The sequence below is a fragment of the Pangasianodon hypophthalmus genome, chromosome 19 (assembly GCF_027358585.1).
Source record: "Pangasianodon hypophthalmus isolate fPanHyp1 chromosome 19, fPanHyp1.pri, whole genome shotgun sequence".
In the NCBI taxonomy this organism is placed as follows: Eukaryota; Metazoa; Chordata; class Actinopteri; order Siluriformes; family Pangasiidae; genus Pangasianodon; species Pangasianodon hypophthalmus.
In genome coordinates this window covers 17528902-17550052 of record NC_069728.1, presented here as the reverse complement: position 1 = coordinate 17550052, position 21151 = coordinate 17528902, and the positions used below count along the sequence as shown (strand labels likewise).

The following is a 21151-nucleotide window of genomic DNA, read 5'->3' as shown; positions in this document are numbered from 1 at the left end:
TCGGTTGATTCGTGAATCACCCGTCACTATCTGAAACCCGTGCAACCCGACTCTTAAGTCTCACGGAAGACATGCAAATATGAGCTGAAACTTTACACACGGGAAGTAGCTTTTAGGTTTCAGTAGTAAGTTTGTTTGTTTGTTTGTTTGTTTGAAGTCGAGTGTGCCCCTGAGGTAATAACACACGAGCTCGTCAAGGCAGAAATGCCGCGCGACGCAGCGGAATGCGCGACTTTGTGCAACTTTGTTTCCAGCTCGCGCCGCTCAGATGTTGACACATCGACGTCGTGAGACTTAACGACTTCCTATAGAGTCGCGGTCGATTGTGACCCGGCTGTGGGGCTGTAATAGTGAGCAGTGTGCAGCCGTGTGCATGCAAGAGAGTCGACTTTGCTCCGGGTTGGATCGGTTTTCTGCGTCACTCAGCCCTGTCACCCGAACCTGAAGACATAAACACCACCAGAAGGCAAGGCGACATTGCGGCGATAACAGAGTAAGTGGATCCGTGTGCTTTAAACCAGCACGTGAAGCCTAAGATAGTTTAGTTGTATGCCTTCCTGTGTGTTGTCTGCATTTGCATTTGCAATTGCTTGCATATGTGTATATTTCAAAACAGTGTGCGCATTCCTTAGAGGCCTAAGCAAAAAAAAAAAAAAAAAAAAAGTGAATTGCATAATCAGTGCTTGAAGCCCTGCACAGAACCTGTAGTGAATGATGATAAGAATAATATTTCTATATCCTAGTGATCACTAAAAAGTGGTTGAAAAGGGTCTGTTATAGGCAATATGGTTAGAAGTTCTCTCTCTCTTTCTCTTTCTTTCTCTCTCTCTCTCTCTCTCTCTCTCTCTCTCTCTCTCTTATTCTCCCATATTCTCTCTTCCCCTTCCCTCTTCACTTCCTGTAATTCTTGTTGTCTTGCACTGCACCGTCCACGCCCCTGCTGCAGTTTGCTTTCTGCCACTGTTCTGTGTGCTGGACTGAAAAATCAAGCTTCTCTAAAGGAGTCACATATCTCATTCCATAAATATCTTACAGGACTGACTTCGCATAAATAAATTGAATATGGAATCCATGTATGTGGTTTCACACACACACACACACACACCTAAAGTGAAAGTAGTTATCCTTTGGAAGCATTCATGAGCTATTATACATTGACCTGAGTGTAACTGGGAAGTGTTATTGAGAAAGGATTATTTGTGTGTATTTGTCTAGCGCACAGGTTCCCAACCCTGGTCTATCTGGCCTACATCCTGTCCTGCGTATTTTTGTGATTTCTCTGCTCCCAAACCGACTGATTCAACTAATCAGCCAGTTAACAACACTTTATGAATTGTAGTGTGTGTGTGTGTGTGTTAAAGAAGAGAGAACACTAAAATGTGCAGGACAGGGGGTTCTCCAGGACCAGGCGTGAGAACCTGTGCTCTAGTGAAAAAGGTTGAAAAAAGTTGACGCTCAAATGCTAAACAGGACTAACAACTGTGAAAAAAAATGTTATGCATCCTTTCTCATCATGAGTTGCTCTTTTCCAGAATCTTGCCTGAGGGATGACAAACCGCTTAGCTGTTTACAGCATAACTAGTTTGGAGAAGAGGAGAACAGGCAAGGGAGGAAGTGCAATTCATGTTCTCTTCCCTCTTCTGCGTGGCGTCTACATACTAAGGCGCTCTGACGAAGGCAGTCAGACTTGTAGAGCAGTGGGGTTTTTTTTCAGTTGGTGTGTACTGATGATCATTTCTGCACACCCTTTTGTAATTTTGCAATCTCAACATGAGCCTCTCTCCTCATCAGAGAGGGAACGTTAATAATCTGGGCAAGCAGAATATTGAAGGCATCGAGGAACTGGCGCAACATTCAGGGGAGGTCTTCTACAACGCCGGGGGTCCGTCGTTAGAGCAAACGAACAGCAGTGCCGGAGGAAGGACGGACCCCAGTTTTGATCTCCAAAGCTCAGCTATTTTTAAACCTGACAAAGGCTATCAAGTATGGAGTCATTTTCAGCAATCAGGTCCAATGAAATGGGTGTCTCAAGAGCCAGTTCATTCCTCCACTTGGTTTCCAGGCCTACCAAATTCAACTAAACTGCCCCAGAACTTTGGACCTTCTCTGACTGGAATGGAGGATGCACGAGGACATCAAGCTTTACCCAAGACCAATCACGACCTGGACTCCTTGCAGCAAGAGAAAATGTCTGCAGGCTCCTCTGTGCCCTACGCCGAACCAACACAAGCTCTGGCACCAGGATTGGAATGGGACTCTCATGCTATGGCAGCCATGCATCATCCCCAGTTCCAGGCTCATCAGCATGGCCACAAGCCAGGAGACCCACAGTATCAGCCTCACGCCATGCGTCACTCCATGCCCGACTCTACTCTACAGCCCTTTCAGGTGGCGTTTGGACCTAACAAGCAACTTCAGACCTCGGGTTTCTTTCAGTCTTTCCAAGGAAACAGCGCACCACAGAATCTGGGTTACAGCGAACCACCAAAATCACAACAGCAGCAGCAGCAACAGCAGCAGCTCTTGCAGTTACAACAGCAACAGCAGCAGATGCAGCAAATGTTGCAACAGCAGCAACAACAACGATTACTCCAAATTCAACAGCAGTACCAACATCAGCAGAAAATGCAGGAACAGCTGCAGCAGATGCAGCAGCAGCATCAACTGCACCAGATGCAAAACATGCTACAACCAGAATCATGTTCTTCACAGCCACTTCAGCAAGACCAGCGACTGGCCAGACCACCACAGCAACCAGACAACAGTCAAGTCAAAGCAAGTTCTTGTACGTTGCCTCATCAAAGACAGGATCCAAGTCCACAGTCACCAGTGAACAAAGATCCAGGTCTTGGTCAAGCAATTCAGGAGATGCAAGAAACCGAAGGCAAACCTGAGGCTCTCCCTCGGCGCTCCAGAAGGCTCTCGAAGGACGGCATCTCCCCTCCAGTCAACCCGCCAGCGAAGGAACCGGCCCGTAACGGAGGCATCGCCGGTGTTCCAGGACCCTCAGTAGGGGTTATCCATAGCACACAGAGAAGGAGGAGGACATCCAAAGAGATCAACCTCGAGACTCTGGCGCAGAAGGCTTCGGAGATGGAGTTTTTGCCTGCAAAGGTGAGAGTGGTTCATTCGAATGGGTTTGTTAATGGTCACTTTCCTTTTCAGAGTTCAGATGTAGTTTCATATATGATGATTTAATTATTGGTCGATTGTTGGAATAATGTGATTGAGGGGATTTTTGTAGAAGTAGTTAAACACACAACAAAAAAAAATCCTTAGTGAAGATGCCACATCAAAGTAAAGACAAAATATTTGAATAAGACTATTATTCAGACTATTATTATTCAAATATTAATTAAGATTATTTGAATAATGAGGACCGTCATTTGTTTGTGCTGATTGGGTTTTTGTGACATTACAGTGTTGTATTTCAATATAGAACCAAAGACATCCACGAAAGTCTATTAATGCCCTAGATGGCCCCTTAAAAAGACATTATTATTGGTCTATGCTTGGTCATTTCTGGCCAGACCTTGATTTGGCTCCTAAATAAATGGTTTTTTTGGTACGTATTAGGTTTGAGAGTTTATATATGACCACAATAGACTTATTCATCTTGACTGACTGCTTTATCCTGGTCAGGGTCATGGTGAATCCGGAGGTGGGAACACACCCTGGATGGAACGCCAGGCCATCACGGGGCCACAACAGTTTCCTTCCCTATATCTGTATTAAAAAAAAATAAATAAAAATTCACTTCTGCCGTACAAGTCCCAATGTATGAGCTGTTTCTACAGATACAATAATGCATTAGAAAGAGTGCATTAATATAAACCAATCGTTTATGTTACAGCTGGAACTACTCGTGCTGTTATACAAAATAATGCACACCTTCTGACCAATCAGATTCGAGCATTCAACCTGGTGTTGGTATAAAGAAAATTAACAACACCTTCTGACCAATCAGAATCCAGAATTCAATAGCACTATAGTATACAAATGCAAAAATATCTCAATGACCAAACTGGAAAAATGAGTACAATTGATTGAGAATGTTTTTTTATTTGAATTCTTTTTTCACATTTCACAAATATGAAGATAAATAATTTAATTCAGTTTTATTTGTGCAGCACTTTTAACAACGTTGTCACAGAGCAGCTTAGAGAAATCCAGATGCTGATTAGGATCCCTGGTGAACAATCCAGAGGTGACAGTGGTGAGGAAAAAAACTCCCTAAATACCTTGGCGGTTTAAATTCTCTCCTGCGTGAATCAGCAATAATTGTAAAAAGCTCGCACTAATATGAATCAGAATGGATTTGCCAGGTTTGTTACACACACAATGACTATTTACAAGTATACAGAGAAGTATGAAAAAAAAAACAGGTAACTAATGTGATAATTAATATCAAATAAATAGGATAAATAATATAAAGGTATGGTAAGTCAGAGATATAATAAAATAGAGGTATAAAAGAATATTAAATATGTATGAACTCCTCAGCTAGCTTTACTAACACCAACAAAGTTCCCATGTTGTCTTTGTAAAAAAAAAAACAGACTTCGAAACAAAAGAATAAGAAATCGAAGCACCTATTTTAAGACGATTTGGACTCCATATGTGCAGTGCAGCTGGTGGAACTGCTATTAAAGTCTTTTACATCATGCATGACTAAAAACTCTCTTTGTTTGTGTGTGTGTGTGTGTGTGTATGTGTGTGTGTGTGTGTGTGTGAGAGAGAGAGAGAGAGAGACTTGTTCTGAAGAGCGCCACTGCATGTCTACACACCTACACATTCCACACATGCTCCACACACACACACACACACACACACACACACACACACACTCAGACTAGGGAGCTTTAGGGAGGAGCCGATGCACCCAACATCGCCATGTTTGCTAAGAGATATCATGCGCAAGCGCTATTCATCCATTCTCCTGTTTTTTTTTTTTTTTTGGGTTCTTTTCAACTTAACCAGTGCTAAAGATTAACCCAAAACAAAGTCGTTGAGTTTTTAAAAGGGAGAACAATAAAGTTTTAGGTGTTAGAGGCTTGTGCTTTTGTGGTTTGCCATTTTAAAAAAAGGGATTTTAAAAAAAACAACACAGCATTTGGATCTGGCCTGGGGAACCTGTTTTGAATATGCTTTGAAAATAAATGCAGAAGTATGATGAGACCCGGTTAATTATCTCTCGTCCTGTACCTCAGTCACACTCGTTCACACCGTGCTCCATGCTGTTGCGGAATCATCACAGCTGGTTTTATTTAGACTATGCTGTTATTTATATGCCACTGAGTGGGGGATGCCTTATGTTTTCGGATTGTCCGTCCATCCTTCCGTTTGTTTATCTGTATGAGATTTTCGTTAGCGTGATATCTCAGAAACGAGTGGTTGAATGTTTGTAGGATTTCTGTGGAATTATCTTTGTGACTAGCAGATGAACTGATTAGATTTTGGAATCTGTTTTCCAAACAGGGTCAAGGTCACGGCAAGGTCAAATGTCTGAAAACATTTTTCTTCAATAGCTTCTTCTAGTTTTTCTTCCTGTTTGAAGTATACTTTAAAGATATTTCTGGAATACACATTAGTAACAAGATGGACTAGACTTATCGGTGGCACAATATCTATAGCAGAGGTGTTCAAGAAAAATTTGAGGTCCAACTACATAAAATTCCTGGTTTACAAAGGTCTGGATAAGCAACTAAAATGTCCAAATGACGAAAAAGTCACCCGGTAATCCTTAACCATTATAACTATTACAATTTGAAATGGATATATTTTATATCATGAAGCTTCCCTTTTGAACTAGAGCCATGGATCATCTAATAAACATTCTGTTTAACATTCTTACACAATCGTTGCTGACTTTTTTTTTTTTTTGTCAGTTTGCTAATCAGACCAGAGAGGGTAAATAAAATGAAAAATCTATAAAAGTCTGTGAAAACTCTTCCCTTTCTGAGCTATTGTCTCCACCCCTGTAGCTGGTCCGATGAGCTGCCTTCAGCTAAATCATTTACATGTTAAATCATTTACAAGATCTGCTACAGACGCCACACTACAGAAAGTCAAACTAAACTACTTTCAGTTGTTTTTCATACGTTTATGCGCTCTGCTACATGTATATTTTCACGTAGAAGATTCAGGTCTCTGAGATTCTTTGATGGATCCGCATCCGGATCACGATCGGCCAGTGGACGCTCAGTGTGTCCCAGTGCTCCATTATGCTTGTCGAACAGGTCACAAACACACACACACGTTCTGTGGCCCCTACAGCCGTCATCCTAGAATGTGGGAGTTTTATTGCTGTGTCAAAAGACAACCTCAGAGTCATCAACTGACCCATTCATGTTTTCATTAAATTATATTCATCCACAATAATGTACTATAGTTAGTGGGTTTGACTAGCCTAATTAGTGTTTGGGGAACTTATGACTTAAAGGGTAAATCAATAGTTTTTATCATTTTTTAAGTAGCTTGTCAGGTTTATATCCTGCTAAGTGATTCATTTCTTGTCAAATGTCAAATTCTGTATACATGTGACTTCTCTCACAATCATTCCTTTAACTCATTTTTCTGTTTCTGTCTTTGTTATTACGTCATGTCTTAGCAGCGTGATGAGAGCACGTCTAGCAGACAGACAGGAATGCCTCCTCTAGTGATCCCCGTGTCTGTACCTGTTCGGAAGAATCAGGTCCAGGTAGAGCAGACAGGCGGCTGGACGCGTGAGCAGAGGCTTCCTCCAGAGAGTACGCAACAGTCCGAGCACAAGCCCTCTGTTATCGTGACACGCCGCCGCTCATTAAGGGCTTCTGACAGTTTCAACCAGGTACAATGTACAGTATATCACGTAAAGCTGCTCAGAGTCTCACGATACCATGATTTAGACTTATTACATGATCACGAGGTTCAATACCACAGCAGTACTGTAGCAAAAAATGAAAACATCCTCATTTATCACACATACAACAAATACAAAATGTATTCTGCCATTTTGTATTTGTGTGTTTTTTTATATATTGATTACTCCTAGGAGTATAAGCTCACATAAGTTGCTGATTAAAACTCGTCATCTGTATGATTTAGATGCTAAAGGCCTTAATTAAACATTAAATCTCACAATGAAATCGTTCCCATTGGGTGAGCTTAAACAACATCTGTTTATAATTTTATATTATGGTGTATATTTAGAAAACAACGTGTTACTTTTCACTAGCGATTTTACTGAATCGTAAATTTCTTGCTCAGCATAAAACAACATCAGAATACTGCTATCCTTTTAAAATAACTTCAAAGAAATTTTAAAAGATTTGAAGTATTGAAAGTTAATGTATTAAATTGCTTTATATCACGGTGCTGCTGAATTCTTGATTAGTTTTCTATAACAGTTGCAAATGTGCAGCTGCAAATCAAAGGTTTGTATATTAATGCGCTCGTTCTAATACGTTATCATCTATTATCTATTATCATCTACAGGTGAAGATCCTCCATTATTCATATTTTAATGGACTGTGATGGTCTCAACTGCTATAGGACTCTTTTTTATTAGGTTGATTCATATGAAAAGTAAATGATTAAATGATTTTTAATGAAGTCAGGTCAGACCTAGATTTAGATTTTTTTTTGACAGAGATAAACTTTAAAATAAAACTTTTGTGAATTCTTCATATTTTGCTACATTTTAACCTGCTTCTCGCCATAAAAATAGCCATGGTAGCTGGCATGGCGTTAAATTACAAACAAACAAACAAACAAACAAACTAATATGTTATTGTTTCTATAGTAACAGCTACTTCACAGGGACTTGTATGATGGAATAAAACACTTCAGGACTTGCTGTTATAGGAAAATAATCAACAGTAACTTTGTTTTAGCACATCGCTTTGCCTATCTATCTATCTATCTCTCTCTGTTTGCCCATCAATCTATCTGTCTACCTGTATGTCTACCTTTCCATCTATCTATCTGTCTACCTGCCTATCTGTCTACCCATCCATCTTTCTCACTATCTGTCTGTCATCCATCCATCAATCTATCTGCCTGTCTATTTATCCATCAATCTCTCCATCCATCCATCTGTCTGTGTCTGTTTGTCTATCCATCCATCCATCAATACTGTGGTAACAGTAACTTTGTTTTAGCACATCACTTTGTGGTTGATTATTTACTTATGACAGCATGCCCTCAAGTGTTTTATTCCTTACTTATTACAAGACAATCTACCGCAAGTTCTAGTGCAAGTTAGTCTCCTACTACTGTACTAGCACTGACTCCAAATCTTGTGCTTAACAGATAACTTTATTCACTTCTGGAGAAAAATATCAGTCAAATGCATAATTTAAATGAAATATAATTTACATAAATTTGTAAATCATTTGCTTTGCAGAAAGTTACCCCTTCCAAATTCGATTTGTTTTCAGCACATTCCATTGCGTTTTATTTTGCTTATGCTGCAGCAATTTACCAGCAGTTTAAAAATTGTAGTAGTTTATTTTATTGCTGCAACATTTATTATTTATTGTTATGCTCAAGGAGGATGCAATGGAGGACGGAAGATCCCCGGACAAGATAAAGCGTCGCCCTAGACCCGAGCCCCTGGTCATCCCTCCACCCAGACCATGCACGTTCATCGCCCCCTCCGTCTACTCCAGCATCTCGCCCTTCCAGAGCCACCTGCGCTCCCCTATACGCCTGCTGGACAACCCTCTGACTCTGCCACCGTACACTCCTCCACCCATCCTGTCGCCTGTGCGCGAGGGCTCGGGACTTTACTTCTCTACATTCCTGTCCTCAATAGCAGCCGGGAATCAGGGCTTGCCTCCACCGCCAACCCCCAAAACCGCCTCCAGGAGCCTCCTGCGCTCAAGTGAGCAATGAGTTTATAATTCATTTATCACGCAGGGTTGAGTGATATGATCATATGATATTGTTATTGTGATAAATTGTGTCATAATATGCTTTTTTTTAAAAATAAAAGCACATGGTATGTTCCAAATGTAAACTAAAATATTGCGAACTAAAATATTGCGATACATATTCTGTGTCTGTATCTATTGTGTCTGTCTGTCTGTCTATCAATTAATTAAATGATTGATTGATTTGTTTGTCTCTCTGTCTATCTGTCTGTCTGTCTGTACATCTGTGTCTCTGCCTGCCTGGCTAACTGTTTATCTACTTATATACCTATCTGTCTGTCTGCCTATCTGCCTGTCTGCCTGCCTGCCTGTCTGTCTGCCTGACTATCTCTCTATCTGTCTGCCTGTTTCCTGTATGCACATCAATCTGTATATCTATCTGTCTGCCTGCATGTCTGTGTCTATCTATCTATCTATCTATCTATCTATCTATCTATCTATCTATCTATCTTATGTGTGTGTCTATTTATTTATTTGTCTGTCTGTCTGTCTGTCTGTATTTCTCTCTATCTAATCAGTTTAGCTGCTTGTCTGCCTGGATATCTGTATATGTGTGTAACTGTTTGTCTGCATGTCTATCTATCTGTCTATCTATCTATCTATCTATCTATCTATCTATCTATCTTTGACTGTTCATGTATCTGACTCTTTGTAATATGTCTGTCCTTGTCTGTCTGTCTATCTACCTGTTTGTTTATTATCTACTGATCTATCTATTTATCTGCCTATCTGTCTGTTTGTCTGTTTATTTATCTGTTTATTTATCTTTCTGTCTATCTGTATATGTGTCTGTCTATCTATCTATCTATCTATCTATCTATCTATCTATCTATCTATCTATCTATCTGTCTATGACTGCTCATGTATCTGATTCTTTGTCTTAATTTTTTTCTATATGTCTATCTATTTATCTCCCTATCTGTCTGTTTATCTGTCTGTTTACCTTTCTCTCTATCTGTCTGTCTGTTTGTCTGTTTATTTATCTGCTTATCTGTATGTCTATATTTGTATAACTGTCTATCTATCTATCTATCTATCTATCTATCTATCTGTCTGTCTGTCTGTTTGATGGTCGGTCTGTCTGTCTGTCTGTCTGTCTGTCTGTCTGATTGCATGTGTGTCTGTCTGCTTTTCCATTAATCTTATTGCACATTAAAAATACTACGTGAATACAGATAAATCTTATAGATCTTTATTTTATTGCATATTCTTTGTGTTTTAAAGTAACAGTACCACATCGGATTAGAAATATACTGTAAGTTCATTATATTTACAGTGTGTTAGTTTACATTAGTGATCATCGGCACATGCCTCATACCCACAGCAGTATGTTCTTTAAGAAGTTCTGTGATGAACAGATATTTATGTTGTGATTTTGCAGCCAGTTCTGATATTACTCCTCCAATGCTCCCTCTGATCGGAGAGGCCACCCCCGTCAGCTTAGAACCGTGAGTATGACATAAACGTTCATTCTAATTTCATTTGAATTCTTCCACAACATCATTATCTCTTAATTAATTTCCGGAAATGTTCGTCACATAGGATTAAAACCACATTGGCAAACATCCTCCTCGACCTTTCCTGTCAGTGTTCTGTGTCACATGGATATGATATCGTGTTTTACAGGCGAATAAACATCGGCTCTCAGTACCAGGCAGAGATTCCTGAGCTCCAGGTGCCATCGCTGGTTGAACAGGATCAGCACAAAGCTACTCTGGTGTGGCTCCCGCTGCCACAGGCGGAAACTTCTCCTTCCCAGGATGAGACAGGTGAGTCATGATGGCTAATCAGAAGAGCTCATGATTCTAATGAACTGTGGTCTAATCCCTCGCTCACTCCTTCTCCCTGACGTGTCCTGATTCATTCCCACACTCTGTCACATGTCTCATACTGCAGTGGATAATCTGATGCACCTGGCCTGCTCCAGTGTGCTGCATGGAGGAGGAACCAACGTGGAGCTCATGCACCACTGCCTTCATGAGAACGGAGGTGATGTCATGGTAAGCTAACTAACAATCTGTCCATTCCTCTGTCTGTCTACCTATCCATCTATCTATCTATCTATCTGTCTGCCTGTCTGTCTGTCTACTCATCCATCTATCTGTCTACCTGTGTGTTTGTCTACCTGTCTGTCTATCTATATGTCTACCTGTCTGTCTACCCATCCATCTGTCTATCTGTCTACGCATCTGTCTGTCTATCTATCTATCTATCTATCTATCTATCTATCTCTTTCTACCCATCAATCTATCTATCTGTCTACCTGTATGTCTATCTATCTATCTCTGTCTGTCTACCCATCAATCTATCTATCTGTCTACCTGTATGTCTATCTATCTATCTATCTATCTATCTATCTATCTATCTCTGTCTGTCTACCCATCAATCTATCTATCTGTCTACCTGTATGTCTATCTATCTATCTATCTATCTATCTATCTATCTATCAATCTATCTATCTATCTATCTACCTGCCTATCTGTCTACCTATCCATCTCTCTATCTGTCTACCCATCTGTATACCTATCCATGTACCTGTCTACCTACCTGTTCATCTATATATCTGTCTGCCTGTCTGTCTATTTATCCATTTATCTTTCTGTCTACTTATCTGTCTGTCATCCATCCATCCATCCATCCATTCATCAATCTATCTACCTGTCTGTCTACCTGTCTGTCTGCCTGTCTATTTATCCATCAATCTCTCCATCCATCCATCTGTCTGTGTCTGTTTGTCTATCCATCCATCCATCCATCCAAGCATCCAATCATCCATCCATCAATCTGTCTACCTCTGTATCTGTCTGTCTATTTATCCATCAATCTGTCCATCCATCCATCTGTTTGTGTCTGTCTGTCCATCCATCCATCAGTCTTTCTACCTGTCTGTCTGTCTGTTTATTTATCCATCTATCCACCTGTCTGTCTGTCTGTATGTCTTTTTACCCACCCATCCATCCAACCCTCCATCCATCTTCCCATCTATCCATCCATCTGTCTGTTGGCCTGTATGCTGCTCTATCTGTCTGTCTCTCTTTGTCTATGTCTATCTATGTCTTTATATTCGCTTAAATGCAGCTCATTGTTATCAAAACCTTAATAATGCAATATATTTTGCATATTGTGTAAATATTAAGTATCATGATGTAATTATATATCAGATATTTGCCATATCGCTCTCTCTGACTTATTCACAACACATTCTTATTAGAGATTGAAATGTATTCTGTCCATTTCTCTAGAAAACTCTGGAAGTCTTGTTGCTGAAGAAACCTATTTTCCCCAAGGATCACCACCTTTCTAACTACCACTACGCAGGTAAGAATGTTCACTGTTTAACGTTTCTATTTTACATTACTCACTATTGTCAATTTCATAAGGAAAAAATTCTTTCAAACACCTAAATCTTTGTATTTAAGGACTTCTTCTTTGTCTTCTTTGCTTAGATTCTACTGGTTTACACAATATAGTACTTAACCTAAGGTTAGCTAGCTTGCTAGCGACTTGAGTGACTGGTTTACACAATATAATAGTTAACACAAGATTAGCTAGCCTGCTAGCGAGATTAACTGCTCGTCTGCACAATATATTAGTTAGCCTAAGGTTAGCCAGCTTGCTTGTGCTGGCATGATATTATAATTCCCATTAGCTAGCATGTTTCATAAACCCTCCTCCCTCCTAAAGTCAAGCTACTGTTGCTTACGAGGTGACATTAGCTAAGCTAACTACTTAGCTAAAATAAGTGCAGTGCTGTAGTTAAATAGCTGGCTAACTCAGTTACAGCTGTTTAAACAAAGATGTGCTAATTCTTTTAGGCGTGCATGCTTATGGATTTGAGTATTTCATTTCATTCCAGTTTTGGTGCAATGAAAAGATTAGTAAATTATATAACGCTTTGTGTTCCATCAGGGTCAGACTGCTGGACTGTGGATGAAAAGCGCTACTTCAATAAAGGGATCTCTGCTTACAGGAAGGACTTCTTTTTAGTGCAGAAAGTGGTACGGACGATTATTCGTTTATTAGAAGTATCTATTTCCTGTTTTCTCTCTGCGCACTGCGTCCTGTGTTCTTTGAAACTGATTTTGTGGACCAGGCTTTGTTGTTCTGTCCAGTGTAGGTTTTGGGGTTGTGTAAATCTGTGTGTGTGTGTGTGTGTGTGTGTGTGTGTGTGTGTGTGTATGTGTGTATATGTGTGTGTAGGTGCAGAGTAAAACACTGGCACAGTGTGTGGAATTTTATTACACCTATAAGAAACAGGTGAAGGTCGGGCGCAGTGGAACGCTGATCTACGGCCCTCCGGATCCAGAAGAGCGCGTCCCTGAGGTAATGCAATCATACGCATTATCTACATTTCCATTTAGATTCAAATGCAAAAGTTTGAACACTCCCCCCCCCCCCGTTTCTGTGTGAAAAGCTGGTTGTCACTGTCAGTAGGGGGTGTAAACTTTTGAGCCCACTCATAAACAGAATTGCTGTATGTCACTCTAATTAAAATTCATCTACAGACCAAATTCCCTGTTCATTAAAAAAATCATTAAAACTGACAGAATATTACAGTTTCAATCAGCAAATCTGTTTATGAGTGAGCTCAAAAGTTTACACCCCCTGCTGCCTCCTAACAACTTAAAACACTTAACACATGTTTTTATTTTGTTTAGTCATATTTAAAACCACAAGGCTCATAATCTAGAGCTTTTCACTGAGCTGGAGAGGAAGATAAAAAGACATCCTAGTGTTTAAGGAGACCTTTAGTGACAGTGACAACCATCTTTCAAAAAATGGACGAACCACAAAGATGACCAAAGAGTGAAAAATTAACAAAACAAAAAAAAGAAAATCTGCCAGTGATTTGGCAGTAATCTTAAAACACACAGCAAGAAACCTGATTTATTTATTTTTTTTGAGGAAGTTGGAGTAAATCTGGTCAGTGTACGATCTATTTACGCGATCATTTTTTAAAATATATTATTATTATAATACGCAAATGAGAAGTTACCAAAACAGTTTTTGAGGCTTCCAAGTGGCACAGCAGAAAAGCTCTTACCCTACTGATTTGAACTTGCAATCTCCCTACAATGTCACAGCCGTCTGTGGCCGGGGGTTTAGAGCAAAATTAGCCATGCTGTTTGGGTGGGAGGACATACTCTCTTTCTCCTGTCAATCACAGCTACACTAGTAAATAATCCTAGTAAGTAATCCTGTGCGTATGTGAGCTCATGTATGCAGAAGAGGATAGATAGCACTCCCCTCTGAGTGTGTTACGCTGCCCTGTGACACAGCAAGAGCAGCAGTTTGAAAAGATGTGGGTGTCTGGCTTCACATGTCTCGTGTGAAAGAACATGTTAGCCTTCAGCCTGCCTGGTTGGTAGCTGGTCGTATGTCAGAGGAAAGCTGGCTGATGGGTGGGAATTGGCACGTGACCAAATTGGGGAGAAGAATGGGCGGAAAAAGTGTTTGGCTTTAAAACAACAAAGATATGAAAAAGCTCTCCATTTTTCTCTGTTGCTTGTTTCTCGTAATTTTATTTTGGGGATAAAATTAATGAAAGATATTGAATGACCCGGATGTATATCAGCAATTACTGCATAGCTAGTAGCAAGAAGATTACAGGGTAGTTCCTCAGTAACTTCTGATACGTATCAGTATCAGTCATTCAAGATTGGTCATCAATTTATCTTTTTAAAGTAAAAATCTGTTTGAACATCTTTTTTTGCACGTCTTTTTTTTGTTTTGAAACGAAAAACAAATGAATGAAACATACATGGGCCTAAACATCTAAAAATTCCCTTTTTTTAATCCCTTTGTGTTATTTGTTGATAAAATAGGAACATCTGCATTCAATATCTTTTGGGTGTGCGAACTTTTGCACTCGACTGTATCACGTGACCACAAGGGAACACGGATCATCACGGTTCTCAGACTTGATGAACTGGTTTAAGTTTGTTATCTGAGCATGTCGTCCCTTTTTCATCGAAGATCCCACAGATCAAACAAGAGCAGCCGGAAGCAGTCGAGGAGAGCAAACACAAGGCAGAGCACGAAGACGCCGGCTCTGACCACCTCCGAAACGTGACGAAGACTCTTCAGGTCAGTGAGAATGTAAGTATATGATCACTCTGGCTGCTGCACATGTCACAGTGATTGCACGCATCTAAAAATGTCTTCCAAATAGGAGGAGAATGATAATTAAAAATCACAGTGTGCCAAACCTATAGCATGATGAACTTCCAAGAGCTGAAAGGGTGAAAATAAATGCAGTGTTATCTTGCAGATCCTCTTTAAAATTGGAAAGTAAACATATTACACCACAACACTGTTAAATTCTCCATTCTGATTGGTCAGAAGGTGTTGATTAATTCTCTATAACAGCAGCTCTGACAGTAGTGCAGCTCGAAATCACAGGTTTATATAAATTCGCTCTTTCTAATACGTTATCGTTTCTATAGTAACAGCTTACACAAGGATGTGTATGGTGGACGATACACATAATCTTCAAATAATAAACAAATTAAAAATGTTATTTAGCAAAGAAAGATGAGTAATTGTTGATAAACTGAAGTTTGCGGTAAAAAAAAAAAATGTTTATTTAGCATTTATGGAAGGAGTCTCCAGTGTCAGCGCTTTGTAAAAGTGGCAAAGCTGTAACTTGTAACTGAAGTCTTTAGGATGGAGGAAGGAGGAGACTTTTTCTCAAGAACGTGAGGAAATGATGTACATGATGACATGAACTAATTTGTTTTGTGAATGTACAATAACAATAAATGTAACTATAAATGGATAAAAAGCATGTCATTGTTTAATAAATAAAGAACTGTAATAATTGGTGAATTGCTGTTGTATAAAAAGAATCAAACACTTTGAGAGGTGCTGTTATTAGAAAATAAGCAACATCTAGTTGATAACATATGTTGCGCTTTATCACATCACACCGTCGTTGATTATTTTCTTATAACAGCACGCCCCCAAGTGTTTTACTCCTAGCATAACATCTTGTAAGTGACGTGGCACACCTAGAAATGTCATTTTTGTAAAGCCATCCTTTATGACGGTGTCACGGGGCACACTCCTAGTTGCAATGCAGTATGATGTGTATGCTGCTTTGTAGTTTTCCCTTTAAAGAATAGAGGAATCCTGACTCTAAATTAATTTACTAATGTTATTTACAGAGTACTGTATGAATAATATCCTTAGCTGCTGGCTTTCGTTGCTGTATCGGATCTGGTTTAAATGACTGTGAACCGTCCCTTTTTCAGGAGGGGAAAGTGTTGGTGCTGAGCAACCCAAAGGTCGTCTCTTTGGATGAGGTAACCGCACTGAGGCAGGAAACACGGACTCCTCCTTTCTTTGCTCCGAAACCACGTGAGAGTGCAGGGAGGAGAAGCACTCCGTCAAATGCACCTAAGAGTCAGGGAGAACCCGAGGGCGTATTTCCCTGCAAGAAGTGCAGCAGGTGAGGGGAATGTGTGTGTGTGTGTGTGGGTGTGTGTTTGTGTGTGAGAGAGATAGGCTAACTCTTGGCATTGAAATCGGATCATTCTTGGACCTCACACACACTCGGAGGAAAGCGCTCTCCGCCCGCTTCCACAGATGCCCATGATTGGTTAGTGTTGCTGGGATTGACATGAGAGAGAGTGAGAGAGAGAGTGAGAGAGAGAGTGAGAGAGAGAGTGAGAGAGAGAGTGAGAGAGAGAGAGAGAGAGAGAATAACCAGTCCCTCCTACTTTTCCGTTACACCACTTAGAAGCCCTTATTATTTATTATTTATTTTTTATGTTAACCTGCAGAGTACTGTAAAGTCAGTTGAGTGTTATGGTGAACAAAAGTGTATTGATGATCTTTACAAAAAAAAAATCAATAGTGTAAAAGTTTAATTTATGGGGGGATGAGGAAATAAAATAAGTCACAAAAATAAATAAAAATACATAAAATCACAGAGTGATTTGTAAAATATTTTATGCACTTAAATTTATTCAGAATTTCATGCACTTTAATTTATTCAATCATTTTATTATTTAATAAATTATTTTATCACCCAATAAGAAACAGAAGATCCATGACCTTGATTGGTTAATGCTATATCACATGGTACCCAGTAAAACGTGATTAAACAAATGAGATATGTTCATTTGACTCTTGACTCCATTTATGAACATCATTAGAGCACATTTAGCTGAGCTGAATGTGTGTTATATTAAACAAATCCCCCCCTCCCTGCCACATGATTTCTGAATGGAAAAACGGAAATCATACAATTTATATATAAACAAAAGGAATTCCAAGAAGTTGAAATTGAAATGTGGGTGTCAAACCTGTTCAGAGAATATAAAAGAGGTTGGTGGCTTTACTCGAACATGTATGTGTAAGGAAGCATTTATACGTTGGTTTAATCTCATCACTTGAAATGAAATGCCATCAATACTGAGCTGCTGTTTATCCTTGGAAATACATTTCCATGTCACCTCTGGGTTCACACCATCCGAAGAAATTTTGGTCTGGTTCTAGACAACCAGCTTTCATGAAGCTCAGATTAGCCATGTTGGTTTCTCCTTCAAAATCCAGGGAGGATCCAGCTGTTTCTCTTCACAGAGGCCGCATGGGTGTCTGTTTAGTCTCTTGTTATCTCGAGATTTGACTACAACTTAATATTGGCAAGTCTGCCTTCAACAGAATGCAGCTGCACAACTTGTTTTCACTATTCTCAAGTTCTCCTACATCACCCCACTGCTGTGTTTATAGCTGTCCATGCCAAGACCGGATCAATCCACACTTATCTCAAGACGGTTATCAAACCCCGCTCTGTACTTGTTCCCTTAGAGCAACACGTATGACTCGACCCAACCCACCATTCCTCAAGACGCTGGGAAGTCATGAATCAAGTCTGTTTTCTGTTCTGACAGGCAGGAGGTGGAATGAACTTCTCCTGAGTGCTCAAACAGCTGAGTCACTGGCTGAAGACCCACCTCTTTAGTAAACACTCTTAACAAGTGAGCAATAAACCTAATCTGGAGGGAAGAAAAAACACACCTTAACATGTTCAACTCCTACATTAACTCCTCTCAAACAGAGTACTACACTGCCTGGCCAAAAAAAAAGTCGCACAATCTAATATTTTGTTGCACTGCATTTAGCTTTGATTACGGCAACAACGTTTCAACAACCTTATGCAACTTCATACATTTCAAACATTTATTTCCATCCAGAGTTGCATGAATTTTTGGCTGAGATCTTGCATTGAGGACAGGAGAGTCTAACCGCTCCGTAAAGTCTTCTCCAGCACATCCCAAAGACTTTCAATGGGGTTGAGGTCAGGACTCTGTGGTGGCCAATTCATGTGTGAAAATGATTCCTCATGCTCCCTGAACGACTCTTTCACAAGTTAAGCCTGATGAATCTTAGCATTTTCATCCTGGAATATGCCTGTGCTGTCAGGGAAGAAAAAGTCCATTGATGGGATAACCTGGTCATTCAGGACACTCAGGTGCTCAGCCGACTTCATTTTACTGCCACACAATGAGGCTGAGCCTCGACCTGACCAGCTGATGCAACCCCAGATCATCACACTGCCTCCAGAGGCTTGTACAGTAGGCACTACGCATGACGGGTGAATCACTTCATGCATTTCCCTTCTTACCCTGACACACCCATTGCTTTGGAATAGGGTAAATCTGATTTTATCAGACCACATGACCTTTTTCCATTGCTCCACAGTCCAGTCTTTATGCTCCCTAGCAAATTGAAGTCAGTTTTTTCCGATTAGTCTCACTAACAAATGGCTTTCTTGTGGCCACGCAGCTGTTTAGTCCAAATCCTGTAAGTTCTCATCACATTGTGCGTGTGGAAATGCTCTTACTTTCACTATTAAACATAGCCTTGAATTCTCCCGTGGATTTTTTTACGATGTGACATCACCAAGCGTTTTAAAGATCTCCGATCACGATCATTCAAGATTTTTTTCCGACTACATTTCTGCTGTGAAGTTGACGGTTCACCACTATCCTTCCAGGCTTTAATAATGCACTGGACATTTCATAACCCAGTTCCAGTGATTTCAGCAATCTCCTTAGTTGTTTTCTTTGCTTGATGCAGGCCAACAATTTTCCCCTTCAGTAACATCTTTTCCACGACCACGGGATACGTAATCTGCCGTGGTGGTTTAAGAAATGAGAAGCTACACACTGCATCAGTTAAGGTTAAAAGAACTGTTTCCAGCTGAAACATAGTAATCACTGCAGTAATGATCCAATCATAGGCTCTTAAGTATTTGCTTATTTAAACCCAAACAGCGACCTTTTTTTTGGCCAGGCAGTGTAGCTTGGCGGTGTTCTTACACCCTCGTACCAACATTTCCAACACTGTAAGTTGTGAAACGCTTGGGAGCAGGCTGCTGTAGGAAAAAAATCAGTAACAGTGTGGTGTGATGAAATGGAGCTACCACTGCCATTTTCCTTTAACAGCATGTCCTGGTGTGTTCTATTCCTCCTATGCCACAGCAGTACGCCAGTGAGACACAATTTTTAAATTTAGAAATGAACAATTTACTTTTTATCCATTAATAGTTATATTTAGTGTTGTGGACATCCACAAAAAGAAGTTAGTTTCTGTTATAGTTATATGTTGTACAGCTGCGAATAAAATCACTCCCTTACCAGCCTCTCTATTTCACTTCCTTGAAATGAATAAAACAAAAAAAAAATACAGCTTGTCATGTTACAGAGAAACTGGAAATCGCTAGGTCATCTTTCCTGAAGACTTTCCCACGGCGGAAAACCGTCACCGACGCTGGAGACTCCTTCCATAAATGTTAAATAAACATCTCCTCACAGAAAACCTCGCCATATCAGTAATCATACATTTTTCTATATTAAACAACACATTTTTTATTTGTTTATTATTAGATTATTATTTTATTTGTTTATTTTAGATTATGTCCTCTGTACAAGACCCTGTAAATGAGTTGTTGCTGTAGATACAATGTCACAGAATTGTAGAGATTAGATTGATAGTAACAAAACACAAAGACTGAGAAACAAAACGAGGGTTAGCGAGGCAATGCAACAACGTGAACGTGACACGAATGAGTACACTGTTGTCACACAGACAACAGAAGACAAAAGCTAGACACAGAGTGCTGTACAAGACGTGACTTAAATACTAGTGCTTATTAAACATAACTGTGGATCAGGTGCAAACAGTCACGTGACGTGTGAGCTGCAGTGGCTGATGGGAGTCATGATATACAATAACTATTGTCAGAGTTGCTGCTATAGAAAATTAATCAACACCTTTTCGACCAATCAGAATTGAGAACTCAGCAGTGTTGTGGTTTATGGTTTATGGAAAAGACCCGGATTTCAGAACTTTCAAATAGCACCTTTGGACTGTTTTCCAACAGGGTGTTCTACAAAGTAAAAAGCCGCAGCGCGCACATGAAGAGCCACGCCGAGCAGGAGAAGAAAGCAGCGGCTCAGCGACAGAGAGAGGAAGAGGAGCGGCTGGCGGCGTTGGCCAGGCTCAAGGCAGCAGAGACGGAGAGGTTTGAGGATGATAGCGAAGCTGAGGAGTACATGATCGAGCCAGACAATGAGAGAGACGATGACTGGCGATGAGAATTTTTTTTTTTTTTTTCCAGAAGGGGCGACACTTATTTAGCCAAATCTTTTCCAAATCCAGTGGACTGTTTATTACACACAATAACCAAAGGGATGGCGTGAATGTAATATTAGGTTTTGTTGTTTTTAGGGTGTTGTGATATGTAATACATGCTGTAACAACATAGCAATTTAACATGAATAATGTGTTCTCATTAAGAAGTCTGAATGTAGATTGAACACAGACTCCATGACCTCCGCTCACTGTCTATCATTTCCCTATAATATAGCAAATTTTAGAGCACCTTTTGTAATAATTTAGGGAATATTTTCTATGAATGTCTGATTTATATAACTTTACATATATTATGTTAAATAATATGTTTTTAATGTAACTCTTTAAAATTGATTATTAAAAAAAAGGATTGTTCAGGCTAAAAGACAAATAAGAAATTTCAATCAAGGAAATTGTATTTTGTACAATTGTATTGTATTATCAGCTCAAGGATACACTATTATTTTGATCTTTATTCCACAAAACTAAGGGTAATTTTCAATCGGATGTATTTTGTATATGAAAAGTATAAATTGTAGAAAATATATATTGACTTCTCTGAGTATTTTGTTATTGATATTTATACAAAGTAT

The 21151-nt window shown here is 39.7% G+C and overlaps 1 protein-coding gene across 3 annotated transcripts; it reads left to right on the top strand.

Moving 5' to 3' along the window:
- Positions 1-9: 9 nt before the first annotated feature.
- Positions 10-21105, top strand: mideasa (mitotic deacetylase associated SANT domain protein a). 3 transcript variants are annotated; one of them, XM_034313821.2, is made up of 13 exons: positions 10-493; positions 1533-3114; positions 6614-6829; positions 8533-8866; positions 10297-10363; positions 10542-10684; positions 10812-10915; positions 12158-12233; positions 12825-12913; positions 13116-13238; positions 14892-15014; positions 16169-16365; positions 20308-21105. In XM_034313821.2, exons 2-13 carry the CDS (start codon positions 1771-1773, stop codon positions 20519-20521), a joined length of 3030 nt encoding a protein of 1009 aa, XP_034169712.2. In that variant the 5' UTR covers positions 10-493; positions 1533-1770; the 3' UTR covers positions 20522-21105. The 3 variants fall into 3 exon arrangements, with proteins under 3 accessions (XP_034169712.2, XP_034169713.2, XP_034169711.2); XM_034313822.2 differs by having other exon boundaries at positions 6611-6829; positions 14892-15002; XM_034313820.2 differs by having other exon boundaries at positions 11-493; positions 6611-6829.
- The last annotated feature ends 46 nt before the right edge of the window (positions 21106-21151 follow it).